We start from the raw sequence: 18736 nt of genomic DNA, 5'->3' as shown, positions 1-18736 counted from the left end.
GAGGATTTGAACAGGGATCTCCCTTTTCACCAGAGAGCTCTCAAACCACAGGTGCCTGATTACTCTGGGCCCTGGGGGGTGCTCAACCCCCCATCCTTCCCCAGGCCCTGCTCCCACCCCGCCTCCCAAGCCCCCACCCCCGTCCTGTCTCTTCCCACCTAGTTCCCCCACTCCCTCAAGCACGCCCCATCCCTGCTTCTCCCCCTCCCCACCAGCACCTCCTGCACGCCGCAGAGCAGCTAATTGTGGTGGGCGGGAGGCGCTGGGAGGGAGGGGGAGGAATTGATCAGCAGGGCCCGCCAGTGCATCGGAGGCACTGGTGGGGAGGGGGGCGCTGGCTGCCGGGGGGTGCTAAGCACCCACTAATTTTTTCCCCTGGTGCACCCATGGAGTCGGTGCCTATGGCTCTAACCACTGAGCTGTCTCTGGCCTGATGATGACTTAAGTATTATACACAGCGGAACGGTCACTGGGCCAAGAGAAGAAGAGTGTGAGAATGAGGCTGTAGTCCAGGGGCTAGGACACCCAGCTGCTCCAGTCGCTCTTCCATTATTTCTCCATAGTGGAGCAGCTCCAACAAGAGAGGGGGAGGGAGCCCCACACCAGAATATCCCCTGGCTCAGTGGTGGAGCACTCTGATGGCAGGTGGGAGACCCGTGTCAGAGAGGGAGGAACTGAACCTGGGTCTCTCACATCCCCAGTGAGTGCTCTAACCATCAGGCTAAAGTGGGCACCCCCACCATCTCCTCCTCCAGCTGTTTTATGTGGAGCGAGGCAGGCTCCTAACTCATTCCCACAAGAAGCAGCTTTGGCACCTACCTGCCTGACTCCAGGAGCCAGGTTGCCGTTCGTGGATCGCTAGCAGAGATAGGCCCCCTCCTCGCAGCTTGGACTGAGGCAGCTCCTGCCAAGAGAGGGGCAGGGCTTCGGACACGTCCCTGTCATCCACACCTCTCCTTGGCGTGCTGGCTTTCACGGATCCCATTCTGAGGTGCCTATTTCTCCCCGCTTGTTGTCTAGGACCCTGGGCACCTCACTCAGGCTTGGGGGCTCCTGTGAGTTTCTAGGCACTGCAATGCCGAGCACTGCAACACCACCATCCCTTTGTGGAGCTGGTGAGGTGCCCAATATCACATAAGAACTCTGGGATGGAACAGGGCACTAAACCCAGGTGTCCCAGCCTGACTGGCCCCTTTAAGAGGGAGTGGAGGTCCAGCGCGCCTGCTGCCCACCTGGGCTTAAGGGAAGGTACCTGGGTCTTATAGAGGACAACAGCAGCAGGGGCAGGAAGGCAACCCACTGACCTCTCTCAGCCCAAGGGGGTCAGGGTGCTGGTAGAGGTTGCAGTGAGCAGGAGACCCTGCGTAACCAGGAGAGGGGCTTTGCCTCCTGACCTCTCTGAACCACAGCTAAAGAAGGCTGAGCTCCAGTGGGGACAGGACTGGGAGTGGCTGCTTGGCGAAAAGCCGGCTGGAACGGAAGAGCTCCAGGAGTGGCTGAAGATGCCGGAGCTGAGTGTGAGCTTGTGTGTTGTGGTGATGATGGACTTTATTTGGGGTTGCCTTGAACTGTTTTTTGTTATTAAACCAGCCTTGGACAGGGGTGGTGCTGGCCATGAGAGAGCCTCTGCAGAGTTTATTAAGGAGCCTTGAGAGAAGGGGAAACTGAAGCAGGCCTCTGCAAAGCCAAGCGTGACCAGGAGGGGGTGCTACAGGGCCAGCACACCCTCTTACACCAGCTCTCGCAAGTCCTAGGCCAGTGCCCTAATCACTTTTCATAAAGCTGAGCTGTTTTTCTCTCTCTTGCTGCCTCTTCTCTCAGGGCTCTGGGAAATCTCTTACCCTCCCTGTATTTCTTTCCCTTTATTCTCTGCCAGCCCCTTTAACTCCATCCCCCCACTTCTTGCCAATGAATCCATCCTTAGCCCCCTCTTTATGGTTCCACTCTTTAGAGTCTGATTTTTCCAGGGCCTCTCTTGTGATCAGGCCTAGGGGAAGCATCAGAAGAGTCCTCGCTTGCTGCTGGCTCTCTCGATTCCTCTCAATGGCAGAGAATTTTTGCGGGAAGCTGAGTCTGCAAAAGGGACATTTTCTCCACAATGGATCATTATCCACCGCCCCAAATGGCTCGTTAGCGTCTCAGTGAAGTTTGTGCTAAAAACCAGCTGACGGGGGAACATGTTTATAGTTTAAAAGACTATCTCGACCGTCTACAAGGCTGGAAAGTTGCAGTTCAGGTTCAACTAAACCATAACGCTGCCCCCATCTCCCAGCCCACCAGCTGTGTAAGGGGCATGCAGGTAGGTATACTACCAACAGGAGCACAGAACCCCTCCAATCACTTCACGTGGCCGATTGGCTAGAAATGATTGGTTAATTTTCCCTGGGTTCCGTCACCCTCCTGACTTGAAGGAGTTCAGTGAAGTCCGGCACAAGGGAGTTGTACATTGCATCCTTCCTGGATCGCAGGGAGGCTTCGCCCCCAGGGAGTGTAGGTGGCGTAACTAGCTCTCCTGTCCCCACCTGGGTGTTTATGCCGCAAGGACAACTTTAGATAACAACAGGGGCACCACAGGACCCGCGTTGGGAAGAGGCTACTAAGGGGTGCTCTCAAATGATCACATCCCATTCCAAAAGGCACCACCCTCTTTTTACCCTTTAACCATCACAAGAGAAGTCCTGGGCACTCTGTCATGTCACCTTAACCAGGTTCTCTTCCTTGGAGGCCCTTCCTCCATAGTTTCCATGTTCAGCATGCCTGGTGGAGACAAGAGAAGTGCTCCCCCTCTCGGTGCAATAAAAGTGCGAACACTTGGACCTAGTCTAGTTTTGCCTTCAAACCCAAGCATTGTTCACAAGCACTGAAGCAAAGAGCCCAGTGGGACAAAAAGGGTAGGAGTGACTGGGTTCTCCACCTGGCAACATATCCTGCAGTAGGGTGACACATGCTTACGCCCTTATTATCATTGAATTATTGAAAGCCACCAGCGTGCTCCGCAGTGCACAGACGTAAAGGCGGACGTCATCTCTCTTTCATGGAGCTTATGTTCTATACTAGACAATGTGGCTCACGCACCCAGTGCATAAGTGCAGGGCTAAAGGTTAAGCAGTGTTTTGTTGTTGTTTTTAAATGATAGCTGCTCAATAGCTGATGCAGAAACATCTGGATCCGATCCAAACAGCTCAAATCATCTACAACCTCCACTCCTCCGGGAACCTTCAGCCAGACAGTTCTGCCCAGTCCATGAACCCAGATCCAGCGCTCACTGCCATCAATGGGATTTTAGCAGGTGAATTTAATGGCACTAGGAATTGTCCCGAAGTGCATTAAAAGTAGATTATTTCCATCCAGTTACTACAACAACCCCTTCGCCTCAGTTTCAAGCATTGTTGAGACTCGCTGGAACAGAGCGACCTGTGGAACTCAATATGAAGGCGCTGCTAATCCCTCGCAGCTCACCTGGAGTGTGATGGAGGTAAATCGGGACTCAAGGGACAGGGGACAGGTGATTGTTCCAGAGCTTACAGATGTTGGCACCTACATACTGACTTGAACTACTGTGACTGTCTCAATTCCTCTGACCACAGGTTGTCTGCATGCACTTACTGTCTGTGCACCTGGGCTGCCTATTGTCAATTAAGATAGGAATCTCCACCCCGGTCTGTGGGCTCTGTTGGTGTGGGCCCCTTGAGTTCGTGCATTCAGCGGAACAAATCAGCGGTTGTAATAGCTGTGGGAACGGACGATGAAAACACTCTCTGAATTTGGGCACAAAAAGGTTGACAATAACTCCATGTCAAGGTGCAGCCTCTCGTATGATTCGTTAGTTTGGGATTACTGTAACACCTAGGAGCCCTAGTCACGGATCAAGGCTCAGCTCCTTAAGGGTATTTCGACATCTACCTCCCACTGAAATCAATGAGCGTCAGGAACCTAAATACCTCTGAGGCGCTAGGCCCAGGACCGTCCTGCGCTAGGTGCTGTACAAACTGATTTGGAATAACTGTAGTGGGGAGGGTATTTTTGCTTCGCATCTTGGCCTATGGTTGTAGCACCACCACCATTTATCTGTGGTTAAACATAAACCTGCAGTCCTCACGCAGACCAAACTTCCATTGGGTAGCCATAGAATCATAGAACTGGAAGGGACCTCGAGAGGTCATTTAGTCCAGTCCCCTGCACTCATGGCAGGACTCAGTATTATCTAGACCATCCCTGACAGATGTTTGTCCAATCTGCTCTTAAAAATCCCCAATGATGGAGATTCCACAACCTCCCTAGGCAATTTATTCCAGTGCTTCACCACCCTGACAGTTAGGAAGTTTTTCCTAATGTCCAACCTAAACCTCCCTTGCTGCAATTTAAGCCCATTGCTTCTTGTCCTATCCTCAGAGGTTAAGAAGAACAATTTTTCTCCCTCCTCCTTGTAACAACCTTTTATGTACTTGAAAACTGTTATCATGTCCTTTCTCAATCTTCTCTTCTCCGGACTAAACAAACCCAATTGTTTCAATCTTCCCTCATAGCTCATGTTTTCTAGACCTTTAATCATTTTTGTTGCTCTTCTCTGGACTTTCTCCAATTTGTCCCCATCTTTCCTGAAATGTGGCGCCCAGAACTGGACACAATACTCCAGTTGAGGCCTAATCAGCACAGAGCAGAGTGGAAGAATTTCTTCTCATGTCTTGCTTACAACACTCCTGCTAATACATCCCAGAACGACGTTTGCTTTTTTTGCAACAGCATTACTGACTCATATTTAGCTTGAGACCCGCTATGACCCCGTAGAAGGGTTCGTCCGGGTTCGTCCCTCTCCGGGGCGGTGGGGAACCAGACCGCCTCGCTACATATGTCGGGTTATCTCGGGGAAACTAGCCTGGCTGCGGGGTTTCACGCCGCGGCAACAGTGGAGACCAACAAACAGCTCTATTCCGCAGACCCAGGCCCTAGTTCAGGGCAGGGCAGTCGAGTCTCTTTGGCTCAGGCCCTTAGGCAAGGGCTGAGCAAACAGTTTATACAGACCCAGGCCCTAGGTCAGGGCAGGGCAACAAACAGTCAGTAGCTCAGGCCCTCAGGCAGGGGCTGAGCAAACAGGTTCAACAGCAAACCCCAGGCTCCTGGCTCTGAGCAGCCGGGGAGAGGGGGAGACGGCCACACGTGAGGTGGGTGGCAGGCGGGATGCAGCCCCACCCACTCCACTACCTCCCAGCCCGGGGCCTTAGCAGCGGCCGAAGACCCACTGCTGTGTCAGTGGGGTCCTGACCGCAACACACTGACATTGGCTTTGGCGGTGCTGCAGCCAGACTCGGGTCTGCTGCCCCCGGGCTACTTCCGACCTCCCCTCTAGAGGTACCTGGGTCCGGACGGCATCCTCCATGGGGTCACACTCCATGGGCTCCTTGGGGTAGCTGGCAAGCGGTAGGCCTGGCAGTTCCTCAGGGTAATGGGCGAGCGGTAAGCGTGGTAGTTTCTCTGGGTAGCTTGCCACAGGCAGGCTTAACAGCTTCCCCGGGGTCTGGTCGGCATCAGTCCTCGGCTGGTCTCGCCAGTCCTCGGGTCGGTCGCAGATTGCAGGAGTCTCCCCACCGGGAGCTAGGCCACAGGTGTCTGGCTTCTCCGGCAGCCGGGCCTCTAGTGAGCTCTGGGGTTGGGCTTTTATACTTCCTGTCCTGCGCCCTGACCTCTGCGGAGCGCGCACAAGCTCCACTGGCTCTGCCCACTTTGGTGTCCGGAGAGGTTTGTCCCTCTCCGGGGCAACGGGGAACCAGACCACCTCGCTACAGACCCCTAGATCCCTTTCCGCAGTGCTCCTTCCTAGGCAGTCATTTCCCATTTTGTATGTGTGCAACTGATTGTTCCTTCCTGAGTGGAGTACTTTGCATTTGTCCTTTTTGGATTTCATCCCATTTACTTCAGACCATCTCTCCAGTTTGTCCAGATCATTTTGAATTTTAATCCTATCCTCCAAAGCACTTGCAACCCCTTCAAGTTTGGTATCATCCGCAAACTTTATAAGTCAACTCTCTAAGCCATTATCTAAATCATTGATGAAGATATTGAACAGAACCGGACCCAGAACCGATCCCTGCGGGACCCCACTCATTATGCCCTTCCAGCATGACTGTGAACCACTGGGAACGATTTTCCAACCAGTTATGCCCCCATCTTGTAGTAGCTCCATCCAGGTTGTATTTCCCTAGTTTGTTTATCATAAAGTCATTCGAGACAATATCAAAAGCCTTACTAAAGTCAAGATATACCACATCTGCCGCTTCCCCTCATTCACAAGGTTTGTTATCCTGTCAAAGAAAGCTATCAGGTTGGTTTGACATGATTTGTTCTTGACAAATCCATGCTGACTGTTATTTATCACCTTATTATCTTCTAGATGTTTGCAAATTGATTGCTTAATTATTTGCTCCATTATCTTTCCGGGGACAGAAGTTAAGCTGACTGGTCTGTAATTCCCCGGGTTGTCCTTATTTCCCTTTTTACAGATGGGCACTATATTTGCCCTTTTCCAGTCTTCTAGAATGTCTCCCGTCTTCCATGACTTTCAAAGGTAATTGCTAATGGCTCAGATATTTCTTCAGTCAGCTCCTTGAGTATTCTATGATGCATTTAATCAGGCCCTGGTGATTTGAAGACATCTAACTTGTCAAAGTAATTTTTGACTTGTTCTTTCCCTATTTTAGACTCCATCCTACCTCATTTTCACTGGCATTCACTATGTTACACGTCCAATCGCCACCAACCTTCTTGGTGAAAACCGAAACAAAGAAATCATTGAGCACCTCTGCCATTTCCACATATTCTGTTGTTGTCTTTCCCACCTCACTGAGTAATGGGCCTACTCTGTCCTTGGTCTTTCTCTTGCTTCTAATGTATTTGTAGAATGTTTTCTTGTTTCCTTTTATGTCCCTAGATGGTTTGATCTCGTTTTGTGCCTTGGCTTTTCTAATTTTGTCCCTACATACTTCTGTTATTTGTTTATATTCATCCTTTGTAATTTGACCGAGTTTCCACTTTTTGTAGGACTCTTTTTTGAGTTTTAGATCATCGAAGATCTCCTGGTTAAGCCAGGCTGGTCTCTTGCCATAGTTCCTATCTTTCCTATGCAGTGGGATAGTTTGCTCTTGTGCCCTTAATAATGTCTCTTTAAAAAACAGCCAACTCGCTTCTATTGTTCTTCCCCTTAGACTTGCTTCCCATGGGATTTTACCGACCAACTCCCTGAGCTGGTGATTCTGGCCCTCTTCATTTATTGTTCCCTGGGACAGTCCAGCACGGTCTCACTCTTGAAGACATGGGGTGAAATCTTGGCCCCATTGACGTCAATGGCAAAACTCCTGGTCATTTCAGTGGGGCCTTGATCATTCTTCATTGTTCTGAAGGGAAAAAAAATAGTTTCTTGCCAAATTGACATCAGAATGCGGAGACTCTGCCAAAGGGGTGTGACACGCCAGCCTGTGAGTTCATAGCACAGTGGAAGTATTCAGAAAGAAGCAGTGTGAAATCGCCAGAAGAGACCGGAGTCTCTACTGGGGGTCTTCAGCATGATCGCTCCTCCCTGCTTAAATACAATGGAAGAGTCCTTCAGACCCAGAGAAAAGAGGGAACCAGGCAACGCCTTCTATTACAGACTTGGCCACTCATCTGGATCATCCTGAATTATGGACCTTGGAGAGCAAGATCCACCTGGCGGGGGTAGCAGTGGGAGGGACAGAGTGGAGAATATAAGAGAAACCACTCCAGCAGGTGTTACTCCAGCTGCCAAGGGTTTCCCAAGCCCAGAGGAGGTGAGTGCTTTACAAAAGAGAATGCCCTCTAGTAGGCCTTGCTACAGGGACTTAATTTACCTGGGAAGTGGTTGGGTATTATGATGATTGGTGCTATAGATATTATTTACTGATCTTTTTCTTGCATTATGGGATCAAGCAGCGGATGCCCATTCTGACAAGTTTGAGCTTCTGCTTGTGTGTCATTGTGGGTTATTCCTTCTCACTGGTAACCATACAGGAGAACAGACAACCAGTTCTCTGTACTTGGGACAGACTTCCTACCCTTCGCTGCAGCTGAGATTGGCTTTGGGACCCCAGGGTTCACTAAAGCATGTCTACACTGCAGCTGGGGGCGGTAATTTCCAGCTCAGGTAGACACACCTGTGCTAGCTAGATCACTAAAAATAGTAGCGGGCAGTGAAACAGGCTAGGTGCCCAAGCTACGTACCTAGGGTCTCAGACAGGATTGTACTTGAGGCAGCTAATCGGTCCCACCTTCCGTGCAGCTGCGGCTAGATGGTTATTTTTAGCATGCTCGCTCAATCAGCCTGGGTACGTCTGCTCACCCTGAAAATTACACCTACAACTCCACTGTAAACACCCCCTATGTGATCGCTCCCCTCTGCCTGAGCGGGAAGGAGCAGGGCTCAGCTTATCTCACTTGCAGGTTGGCTTATTTAGGATCCGCTCCTCCCTAAAAGTGACTTGAGAAGGACAGAGAGACCACCTAGCTGAGTACACTCCGACATCTACATGGAGTGGGAAAGAGGTCATGACCCTTGCTCCCCTTATCTTCCATGTCTCCTAATATTACAGGGGAACTCAGCTAAAGAAGTAAAAGAACATTAGACTCATGGGGTGACGTCCTGACTCCACACATCAATGGGAGTTTTGCCTTTGATCCCAACAGGGCTGGGGTTTCACCCATGGCGAGACAGATCCTGAGTAGTGGCTGTGAATGGCATGCTAGTGAAATACCAGTTAGAGGCGGGCAGGGAGCAGGGAAATGCAGGGTCAAATTGTGCCAGATTCTAAGAGGGGCATCAGCCTCCGGAATTTCAGCACTGACGTGACTTTAGCTCTCTGCTGGCCTGTACAATGTCTCCAGTAGAAGGAGAGGCAGAAAGTGCCGGTGCCAACAGATCACGTCTTTGTAAGAGATCATCCGCTGTATCTCCTTACTGTCCCAGGCAGGGCTTTGACTCATCGTGACGAGTGGGTTCGTGTTCCAGAAGTTTGGACTTGCCTCTATCCTCTCAGCAGCTTCCTGTGTAGCAGCCAGCTATCCAAAGCCTGCCTGCTAACTGGAGCAGATCCAGAGATCAATACCACTGAGTTGCTTGCTTGAGTGAAAGATCCGGGTGTTTCCGCTCCCAGGTCCGGCACAAAGATGAAGAATCTCTTTGCGGTCACCTTGCTAATCGCCTGCAGTGAGTACAGCAAACTGGTGACGCCCTAGCTGACGCTAATTATGTGATCGCCTCTGCCCTGTAACCCCCTCAGAGCAGAATCCCCAGCATCAGGGCAGTGCAAGTGAGGATCAATGCCTGGCCCACCTGGCCGCAGCTTGGGGTCTGGACATCGGGTTTACTCAGCCCTTACCTGAGGTCACTGGGAGCTTTACCCAAGCGAGGCATATCAAAGCTTCAGGCCCCAGCTTATGCATGGCTACACACATCTCTGTGTAAGGGCAGGGGAGAGCAGGGCCGGTGCAACCCATTAGGTGACCTAGGCGGTCGCCTAGGGCACTAACATTTGGGGGGCGGTGACCGCGGCGGCCGGATCTTCGGCCGCCCCGTTCATTGGCGGTATTTCGGGGGCGGGACCTTCCGCCGCCTAGGGCGGCAAAAAAGCTGGCGGCGCTCCTGGGGGAGAGGGTAAGGTGTTCGCCTTGCCCCTTGCATTGCTGCACAGGGGCCTCTTGCAATACAAGTCCCCACACTCCAGGGAAGGGCTGTGCATTCCCGCTCTCCCACAGGAGAGTAAGCTGGAGAAAGGGGGCAGGGAGGAATTGGTGCCGGTCCCCAGAGCAAGAGCAGTGCAATTGTGGGAAGCGTCTATGCCGGTCTAAAGGCTGGAATGAGGATTGTGCATCCCCTTTGCAAGGAACACACCACTAGGGGGCACAAGCTCTCTGGTGCCCCGTGTAGAGCAGCGCAGCGCCACAGCACCCCCTAGCAAAGGGCTGTGGCATTAGAGCCACATGCTAACCCCCAGTATTCAGCTCAGCGTTCTTTCACCAATGCAGTGTGCTCCCCATGTGCACTAACAACAGGAGAGGGGAAAGTGATCTTTCCTTTAGAGGAAACCATCCTTCCTAGTGCTCTTGCTGGTTTGCAGGTCTGTCTGGAACACAGGGGAGCCTTCTGGAGTTTCGAAAGATGATTAATCAAGCCACGAGAAAAAGCGCCATCCTCAGTTATTATGGGTATGGCTGCTACTGCGGGTCTGATGGCAGAGGGGAGCCAAAGGATGCGACAGATTGGTAAATTGCCACTAGATTTTTTAAAAAATATATCATTCCTCAAACAGCACTGTAATCCCATGGGACTGGTCAAATGCACCTTTGCAAAACACCCACCAAAAAAACCACTCACCTTGTCAAGCCCCAAGATTCATAAAGGGAAAAGTCCCCTAGGGCCTGTCATGGTGAGAGAAGGGGCTGGTGCTTAAATATCCCTATAAAGTGCAGTAGAGTTTACTATCGGGGGTCCTTTGCAGGAGACCGACTGGATGGAAAGTCTCTTAAGATGCTCACTGGCTTCTGCAGAAAGCTCCGTTTCTACCAGCTACTCACCAGGGCATTTCTGATCTTTAGTTATAGATCCTCAGATATGGCCGTGATTCCGACATGAACAAATACATGTATTAGCGGAATGTACCGGATAGGAACCGTAAATCCAACAAATGCTTAGACAATGGCCAGACATGCTTGCCTAGAAAAGATCGGCTATACTGGAGGATAGTCTCTTTCATTGTAAGCAGACCTTTGACGTGTACCTTTGCTCTTTCTTCTCCCCGGAGGTGCTGCCGAGCTCATCACTGCTGTTATAAAAGGCTAAAAGCTAATGGATGTTATGGGAACAGACAGCGATATAGTTACACCTACAAGGACGGGGACATTCTGTGTGGTGAGTTCTCTCTCCTGGGTCAGGTTGGGACGTGCTTTGCTTCTATTCTCTAATCAGCACTCTGGTCTGGTTCTTCGCCTTTCTCACTCCGTGTCCTCCTTCCAAAGGGCCAAACGTTATCATTGATCCAGAAGAGAAGGGTTCGAAGGGGAGGGCAGCATCAGGGTCCCTGGAAGGACTCTGGCTCTCTCCCCTTGTGTCATGGACCCAAGAAGTGAATTAATGGCCCATAAGTATTGGAGTTGCCACACCTTGATTCCTTGAAAGCCCTGGTTCAGCTTCTGACCCAATGACTTCAGCCCCTCGGCCAGCTGATATAGGTTTGAGCATTGGCCTGCTAAACCCAGGGTTGTGAGTTCAATCCTTGAGGGGGGCATTTAGGGATCTGGGGCAAAAATCTGTCTGGGGATTGGTCCTGCTTTGAGCAGGGGGTGGACTAGTGACCTCCTGAGGTCCCTTCCAACCCTGATAGTCTATGATTCTAGGTAAATTGGGGTCCATGCAGCTGACTGTAAGGGGGTGTTAGGAGCTCACTTTTTAAGATCTCATCCAATCAAATGTAACCTATCACCAGTAGCAGTACTTCATACCCGCTTTGCACTCACACGGCCCGAGTGTAAGTGACTCCACAGGGCCAGCGGGAAGTCAGGCCCTGAGAATTAGTCACCTTCCTCCTCGTCGCAGCGATTGTTCCATGAAAAATGTGCGTCTCTCTCTCTCTGTCTTGGCAGCTTTGGGGAGCTGGTGCGAAGAACAGGTCTGTGACTGTGACAAGAGCACTGCTCTCTGCCTGGAAAGGAACCTGAAGACGTTCAACAGCCGCTACGTTCGTTACCGAGACAACAAGTGCACGGGATTCACACCCAGGTGCTAGGGGCCATCCTGTCCCCAGCACATCATTTTACTGACCACCCAGCTGACAAGAGTTTGCACTTGCTGTTTCCCCAGGACCAATGAACCAGGAGCCAGGAGTGGGACTGTAGAATGGACTGTGATCTCTGAGTGCTTTGCTGGAGAGGACAAGAGAAATTCCAGGGAACTGCTTGTAAATAGTCCAGCAGCTCTACCTTAAAGCGGGTCACTAGAGCACACCAGGCCGGACAAGAACCACATCAGATGGCCGGTAGCCAATATAGGAAGGACGGTTGAGACACTGGACTGGTTCAATTCCTGGCTCTGGCACTGACTTCCTGTTTGACCTTGGCCAAGTGCAGATTTTTAAAGGCCCTTTGGCACCTAACTCCCATTGGAAACCATAGGAGTTAGGTGCCTAAGTACCTTTATGAAGCTGGGCTGTAATCACTCTATGCCTCAGTTTGCCCATCTGTAAAATGGGGATAATAGTCCTTTCTTTGCCTGTGTATGTAGCGTGTCTCTTCCTATGTGTTTGTACAGCACCTAGCATGATAGGGCTTTGATCTCAGTTTGTCCCAAAAGTGCTCCTGGGATATATAGAATACTACAGTACTAAAAATGGTGACTAGGGACCATTTAGTTGAACTGGGATTCTCCTAGGATTACTGGCATAAACTGCCCATTGTTTAATGTTCTGGTTACAGATTCATTTCCTTCACTTTAGTTACTATGCAATTTCCTTTCCTTTGCTTCTAAATAAAGGTGAGCAGAACACCTTATTCTGCAGCACGGGACAGTCTGTTGAACTGATCTTTTCCCCCTTTTTATATATATTAGAGCAGAGTTTGTGCAGCACAATGGGGCACTGCTCTGATTGGGTATTGCTGTGAAGGCTAGTGCAATACTAATCACAAAGCAGCCCTCCGGGCCATGACCTGGCCCACTCTTACCTTCAGTTACAAGCATTGTCGGGAACCACTGGAGCCAAGAGACCTCTGGAATGGAAAGCAAAGGGCTGACTGATTTCTATACCTGGCATCAGCGCTCTTCTGTGGAAGCACCTCAGGCAAGGATGGGTGAGGCCACACACAGAGAGGGGTTCAGTTTTTACCCTGGGCAGGTACAAAGAGAAGATACGGCTTAATATTTCCCCCAAACCAGCAGAGAAATGTTCTGGGAACAAACGCCTGTGTCCTTTCTGCCTTCCCATGAGCAGTATCTCTAGCAACAGCAAAGCGACACATACCCGTGCAAAGGTGGAACTGCATGTAGAGAACAGGGGGCTGGGAAATGCATAAGGTTCCTGTGTTTGTGTTCATAAGGATGCACGCTGTAGGCATTCATGCCCATTTTGGGTACCTCAGTGCACGCTTTGGCACAGGAATATTTTGCATGCAAAACTCAGGCACTGAAGTTTGAAAATCTGATCCATGGGAACTCATTTTTAGTCACAAAGTCACACACACTGATCCTAGGAGGACAAGGCACCTGTTTTGCAAAACGTTCTGTGACAACAGGCCCGTTGTTGAGACTCAAATTGTGGGGAAAACGTTGACTGCGGGGTAGTTTTGCATTTCACAATGCAGCTCTCACCCCCCATTTAACCCACAGCAAAAACACGAAGGCCCAATTCCTGGGGAGTTAGGTGCCTAACTACCTTTGCAGATCTGGGCCTTAATCCCTACGCCAACGGTGTCCAGGAACCCAGACACACTGTTGCATAACAAATACATTTTGATGAGAACTGTACATATTTGCCTCTTCCATCTTTCTGTAGTTTAATGAGGAGTGGCTCTATGGAATGACCATATAACCAACAGCAGTAAAGGTGCAGTTAGTCCTGGGCTCTCTTTAAGGTTTAGTGCTTTCTGTAGCTGGACAGTTATTTTCTTCGCTAACCTCTCTCAATTGAAATGAAGCGTTTGCCTGGCATCCCGTTACTTTTCCTGTGCTGTAAGTAAATCCCCATTCTGTGGCATGTTTTTAACTCTCCTGATTTTCCTGTAAACTCTGACATTGCCTAGAAGCTGTTGTCATAAAAAGCCTTAATGGTTTGCTTGAGACAAAGTAGTGCAATGGTGTGCAAACTGAGGGGGGGGGGTGCAAGAGGTTTGCAGGGGAAACTGGGATCCTGTGGGTGCTGCAGGACCTGCTACCATAATAGCAGGAGTGGGATGAAAATAGAGTGGGTATCGCATGGCGGGACGGGAGTGGGATTGAAAAAATAGTCCTTCCGCACCGCAAACAACACCACCACCCTGGCCAGCAGCTGCCGCTCTCCAGCTTTATCTGCATCAGGTCAGGAAATGGTTCTCATCTCTGGCACTCCCTTCATTCTGCGGAGGACACTGCAGCCCTGGACTAGCTGGTGTGGAAAGGACCCGCAGTAAATAGGAGCGACACAGGGGAGCTGTGGGTGAGATTCATGATTAGAGCCCGGCGTTCTGAGGGGATGGAGCTCCCCCTACACCTGCCTACAGAATGATTAGAGAGCCAGGACAGTTTGCGGACATGATTAAGCAGATGACTGGGGAAAACGCCCTTCTGAATTACAATGGTTACGGATGCTACTGTGGACTGGGAGGATCCAAACAGCCACTAGATGAGACCGACTGGTAAGTCAGAGCACAGGCGCTAAGGGCACTGGGAAGTGCTACCACCGTTCAGCGCCCCCGCTGCCCTCCTCCCCTCCAGAACTGGAGTCGTCAGCATGGCCCTTGATTTGTTACTGAGGGCAGCAATGTGAACAAGTGGTCAGAGCACAGGACTGGGAATCAGGAGAGCTGGGTTCAATCTGCCCACGGGTAAAATGAGGTTACTGCATGTCCACTATTATGAAGAGCTTTAAGACGCTTGGTAGATACCCACAAAAGATCATTGTGATGATTATTAGTTCAGTAGCAATCAGTCAGAGTGTGATGACTCCCTCCCCCCCCCCGCCCCCGAGGAGTAATTATTCTGTCAGCATGCATTGTATGACTAATGGCATTTACTTTCAAAACCCAGTGGCATGCCAGGAATTCAGAGAAGGGGGGCATTTCAAGGGAATCATGGAACTGCAAGGGGAGATTGGCTCCAAAACCTGCTTCTGACTCACTTAGCATTCCCAAAGGTGGAAGAACGTCATTGATATAAGACTCCGCCATGTCTCTCAGCTATGTAGGCGAACATCAAGTCCGAGGGACACATAGGTCTGTGGAGTCCAAAAATAATCTCATAAGGAGAGTAATGGACAGTTGAATGCCAGCAGGTGTTATATGCAAAGACAACAAAAAGTGTCTTCATATCCCAGTCTTGTTGGTCTTCGCTGACTCTATGTCCAAGCAAGGTGATGTGGCTCCTCACAAACTGATATTTGTTTAGTACAAATTTAAACCCTGGTTCCTTGGGAAGATCTAGAACCCATACCATGCCTACCAGACGTCCTGCCCATGTTTTGTGGGAACAAATGAAGTCATCTAAGTACATGAGGATGTCTTCAGTTCTCAAAGCTTGGGTAAGGACAGTCACCAGCCTCTGAAATGCCCCTGGCGCGTTCATGAGTCTGAAAGGCATTCTGCAGAATTGAAACAACCCATAGCATGTCACCAAGGCAGTTTGTTCTCAATCCTCAGCTGCCACTTTAATCGGATGGTATCCAGATACCAAATCAAAACTACTCACGTATTTTACTCCTGGGATTTTATTCATTTGAGTGTATCTGATCTGAGGGGCAGTTGCTAGCTAGTTTGAACGGTCCGTGAATTAAGGCTCCTGTCGTCAACACACATCCTCAAGTCTTCATTGGGCTTTTTCACAACTACAGTTGAGGATGCTCAAGGTGATGCAGATTGCTCAAGGAGACCCCCCCTCCAGCTCTTTCAACACTACCTGATCCGCTGTCTGCACGGATCACGCCGGCATGCCTAAAAAAGCATAGGCCTCTGACTAGCGATCAAATCTCTCCTGAGAACACTGGGTAATGACTCAGCTACCAGCCATTAGTTACAGCAGAGAAACAGGAAATCGATCAAAGCAAATGCTGCATTGTTGGGAGGCAAACAGCGAGCGGCATTGAATCATCCCCTTTGTTGGAAGGTGAATGGCAAGGGGATGCGTTTAACTCCACTTTCCCTGAATGAAAACAGGGAGGATGTTCTGCTAGGAACATGTGCTGTAGATTTGTGAGCCCTTCGGGGCAAGCCCTGGTCTCGCTGTGTGCGCAAAGCATTCCCCCCCCCCTTGGTGCTCTGATCTCATTTAGGGACCCTGTGTGCTACCGTAATTCAAATAACAACTAATCACGTTTTTCCTGCCGCCCCCCAGTGCTGTACTAATGCTGACTCTGTTCATACAAGGTGCTGTCATGCTCACGACTGCTGCTACAAGAAGATGACGGCACATGGCTGCAATCCCAAACTGGAATCCTATTCTTACTCCATCCAGTCGGGCAACATAGCCTGCAGTAAGTGAGACTGTAGAGCCCAAGGCATGAACTGAATAGCTTCGCTCTCCGTAGAGACAGGCGGTCTCTGGGCCTCACTCCTCCTGAGCATCCCAGAGACTAGCAGGCTGGAAAATGCTATTCAACTGGCTAACAAGTGGAATGTGCTTGAAATAGGGAGCAGGCTGAACAGATCCTGGTTGTGATTATTCTTCAGGTGATTGGTTAAGCAAGACAAGCTTCCCTACGGGTGAAACTCACCCCACCCAGAGGGGTCAGGACGAGGGCCTCCACACTATTTCTGCCCCACTTATGCCCTGTTTTAAAAACTTAAGCGGCGCAAAGGCCTTTTGGTGGCCCCAGGCTGTGGGGTGAATTTCACCCTGAGCTGAGTACAGGCCCAGGGCCCTGCTGCGCCAGAGGGAATACTACTTCTGGAGCAACTCAGAGAAGTTGGCAAACTGGCAGGCTGTGCGCTCCCAGCTGTGTCACATGCAGCGTGATTTCTGGCTATTGTCTATTGCCAGGAGGCACTCACCCAGGGAAATTCCGCTGTCGCTGGGTGCATAGGAGACGTGCCGGCCTTTTGCATCTGTGCAAGAAAGGAATTGAGGACGTTCCTCAGCACGGCGTGTGCCTGGCTGCTTTGCCGCCAGCACAAAGCGGGGTGCTCCAGGCCGGCTCGCATCGTTCCACTCTTTTCAACAGCAGCATTTTCAAAACAAACAGAGAGAGGTTCACCGCAGGCCCCCTGCACCTAGTTATGGAGTCGTGATCTTCCTGTTTGGTAAGAAGCTGTATGCACCATGTAGGTTGTTATCACAGACACCTCTGTAAAGCAGCAGTAGAATTGGTAGGCAAGGGGCCAAGCCCAAACCCACTGCAGTCCATAGAAAGATTCCCGTGGACTACAGTGGGCTTTGGATTGGGCCCAAGTGACTTTCCCACACATAGGATGGCTTAGCTGCAACACTCAGGCATGCAATGAGAGGATCTGCATATGCTCCAGCAGTTGATTCAAGATAATTGCCCCAGGCTCTATTGTACTGTTCTCATGCTTCCCTGCTGGTTTATTTTTCAGGTGGGGAAACTGTCTGCCAGAAACAGACCTGTGAATGTGACAAGGCTGCGGTGATGTGTTTCCAAAGGACCGCCCACACCTTCCACATAAAATATCTCTATTACCCAAACATCCTCTGCAAGGGACCCTCTCCCGCGTGCTAGGCCCACAGCTGCCCTAGTCTCCGTGCTCTGCAGTGCCAGCCCCATCTCTTTCCTGCGCTAGGTGCTGTTCCTTTTTCGGCAAGATCTTCCAAGTTCTAGCAGCTTTCCTCAGCAGGGTTCTGAGCCTTTCCATTGACTTCAATGGATTTTGGACCAGGCCCTGTGAGTACAAGCAATACCTGCCCCTACTAGTAAAAAGAAAAGACAGCTTCTAAAATGCAACCAATGTTTTCAGCTTCTAAGAATCAGCGTGAAATTCCGGCAGCTCTGCTTACCGGCTCGGGCCATTTTGTATGATTTAACTGCTGATGGAATATCTGAAATAAACTTTAGCATGATAGCTGTTGTCCTCTTGTGTCCTGTTATACCAAGCTGAGCTCTCGCTCTCTCCCTTCTCCAATGGCAGTCGGCACTGCCAGGCAGCTACAGCGAGGCTTGGTTTTAGTGCCAAGTCTTATTTAAGACCGGCTGGAGAAAGATTCTCCAGAGACAGAGCGGGTGGCTACGCGGGCTTGCAGCCGTAAAGTGGGAAAAGCTGCAGAACTGGAACACTGGACTCTGCCTCGAGGTCCTGAGCCAAAGTGCGTCTAAATCAGGCTTCCCTGGGCTTTGGGTTAGGCCCAAAATCAATGGACAAGCTAGGCCTAAAGCTGTGCTGGGGAGATTAACGATGTGCTGGAGTGTGATTGGATGCATAAACCCCACACTAGTTTAGCAAGGGTTAACGGGCCCAATTAGGCCCCTGGGCAGCACCTGGAGGGGTGTTAGGCAAAACTGGTGATCAAATCCAGCTGGGGAGGAGTGGGCTCTTCATCAAAGAAGGAGCACAGGGGGCGGGGGAAGGCCTAGTAGGAAACCAGCTGGTAGTTTCCTCTCATGGGCTAAAGGCTGAGAGAAGCCTGGAGCCAGAACTAGAGATGGCTGAGCCAGGAGGAAGCTTGGGGGGCCATACTCTGAAATAAGAGCAAGGAAGAACTTAGCAGGCATTAGGCAGAGCCCCAGCAAGAGGCCTTGAGGAAGGAGGGCATGGGACTGGGAAAGGAAGCCTGAGAAGCTGAGGGGGTCTGGGAAGGCCGCTAGAGACAGGGCAACAAGAGATGGTGAGTCTCACTGCGGTAGGCCTGAAAGAGAGTTTAGTCCAGAGTTGACAGTCTGAGGGAGTACCAAGCTGGCAAGTGAGGAGCGTTTCTCCCCATGGTGAGCCCGAAACAGGGTTTGGTAAAGTCCTGGGAGTTAGTTGAGTGGGACTAGAAGTACTCGAGCTTTCCTTGAGTGATCTACATAGACAATCCCAGGTGAGGACCCCGTCGGTCTTAGTTAAC

At 50.6% G+C, this 18736-nt stretch overlaps 3 protein-coding genes across 5 annotated transcripts in view; 2 read left to right on the top strand and 1 right to left on the bottom strand.

Annotated features, from left to right (window-relative positions):
• Window positions 1-18736, bottom strand: part of LOC128826026 (group IIF secretory phospholipase A2-like) — a 218685-nt gene that overhangs the window by 43373 nt on the left and 156576 nt on the right. The window lies entirely within an intron of this gene.
• Window positions 7610-12563, top strand: LOC128826028 (basic phospholipase A2 homolog Gln49-PLA2-like). 3 transcript variants are annotated; one of them, XM_054009035.1, is made up of 5 exons: window positions 7610-7799; window positions 9042-9211; window positions 10122-10266; window positions 10806-10912; window positions 11644-12563. In XM_054009035.1, the coding sequence occupies exons 2-5, from the start codon at window positions 9172-9174 to the stop codon at window positions 11784-11786; spliced, it is 435 nt and encodes a 144-aa protein (XP_053865010.1). In that variant the 5' UTR covers window positions 7610-7799; window positions 9042-9171; the 3' UTR covers window positions 11787-12563. The 3 variants fall into 3 exon arrangements, with proteins under 3 accessions (XP_053865010.1, XP_053865008.1, XP_053865009.1); XM_054009033.1 differs by having other exon boundaries at window positions 7767-7799; window positions 8972-9211; XM_054009034.1 differs by having other exon boundaries at window positions 7786-7799; window positions 8976-9211.
• Window positions 14279-17670, top strand: LOC128826031 (group IIE secretory phospholipase A2-like). The gene is made up of 3 exons (XM_054009038.1): window positions 14279-14382; window positions 16105-16211; window positions 17272-17670. Exons 1-3 carry the CDS (start codon window positions 14279-14281, stop codon window positions 17412-17414), a joined length of 354 nt encoding a protein of 117 aa, XP_053865013.1. The 3' UTR covers window positions 17415-17670.

The sequence above is a fragment of the Malaclemys terrapin genome, chromosome 19 (genome assembly GCF_027887155.1).
Source record: "Malaclemys terrapin pileata isolate rMalTer1 chromosome 19, rMalTer1.hap1, whole genome shotgun sequence".
NCBI classification, from domain to species: Eukaryota; Metazoa; Chordata; order Testudines; family Emydidae; genus Malaclemys; species Malaclemys terrapin.
The sequence above is the reverse complement of the archived record's forward strand: the minus strand, read 5'-3'. Positions and strand labels throughout refer to the sequence as shown.

What these genes read in the sequence shown, in the direction of transcription:
- LOC128826028 (XM_054009035.1), top strand. Translation starts at nt 9,172, where the DNA reads ATGAAGAATCTCTTTGCGGTCACCTTGCTAATCGCCTGCA. An exon ending in CACCTTGCTAATCGCCTGCA is followed by an intron (nt 9,212 to 10,121) that starts GTGAGTACAGCA and finishes GCTGGTTTGCAG; the next exon opens with GTCTGTCTGGAACACAGGGG. An exon ending in CCAAAGGATGCGACAGATTG is followed by an intron (nt 10,267 to 10,805) that starts GTAAATTGCCAC and finishes TTCTCCCCGGAG; the next exon opens with GTGCTGCCGAGCTCATCACT.
- LOC128826031 (XM_054009038.1), top strand. Translation starts at nt 14,279, where the DNA reads ATGATTAAGCAGATGACTGGGGAAAACGCCCTTCTGAATTACAATGGT. An exon ending in CCACTAGATGAGACCGACTG is followed by an intron (nt 14,383 to 16,104) that starts GTAAGTCAGAGC and finishes TGTTCATACAAG; the next exon opens with GTGCTGTCATGCTCACGACT. An exon ending in GTCGGGCAACATAGCCTGCA is followed by an intron (nt 16,212 to 17,271) that starts GTAAGTGAGACT and finishes TTTATTTTTCAG; the next exon opens with GTGGGGAAACTGTCTGCCAG.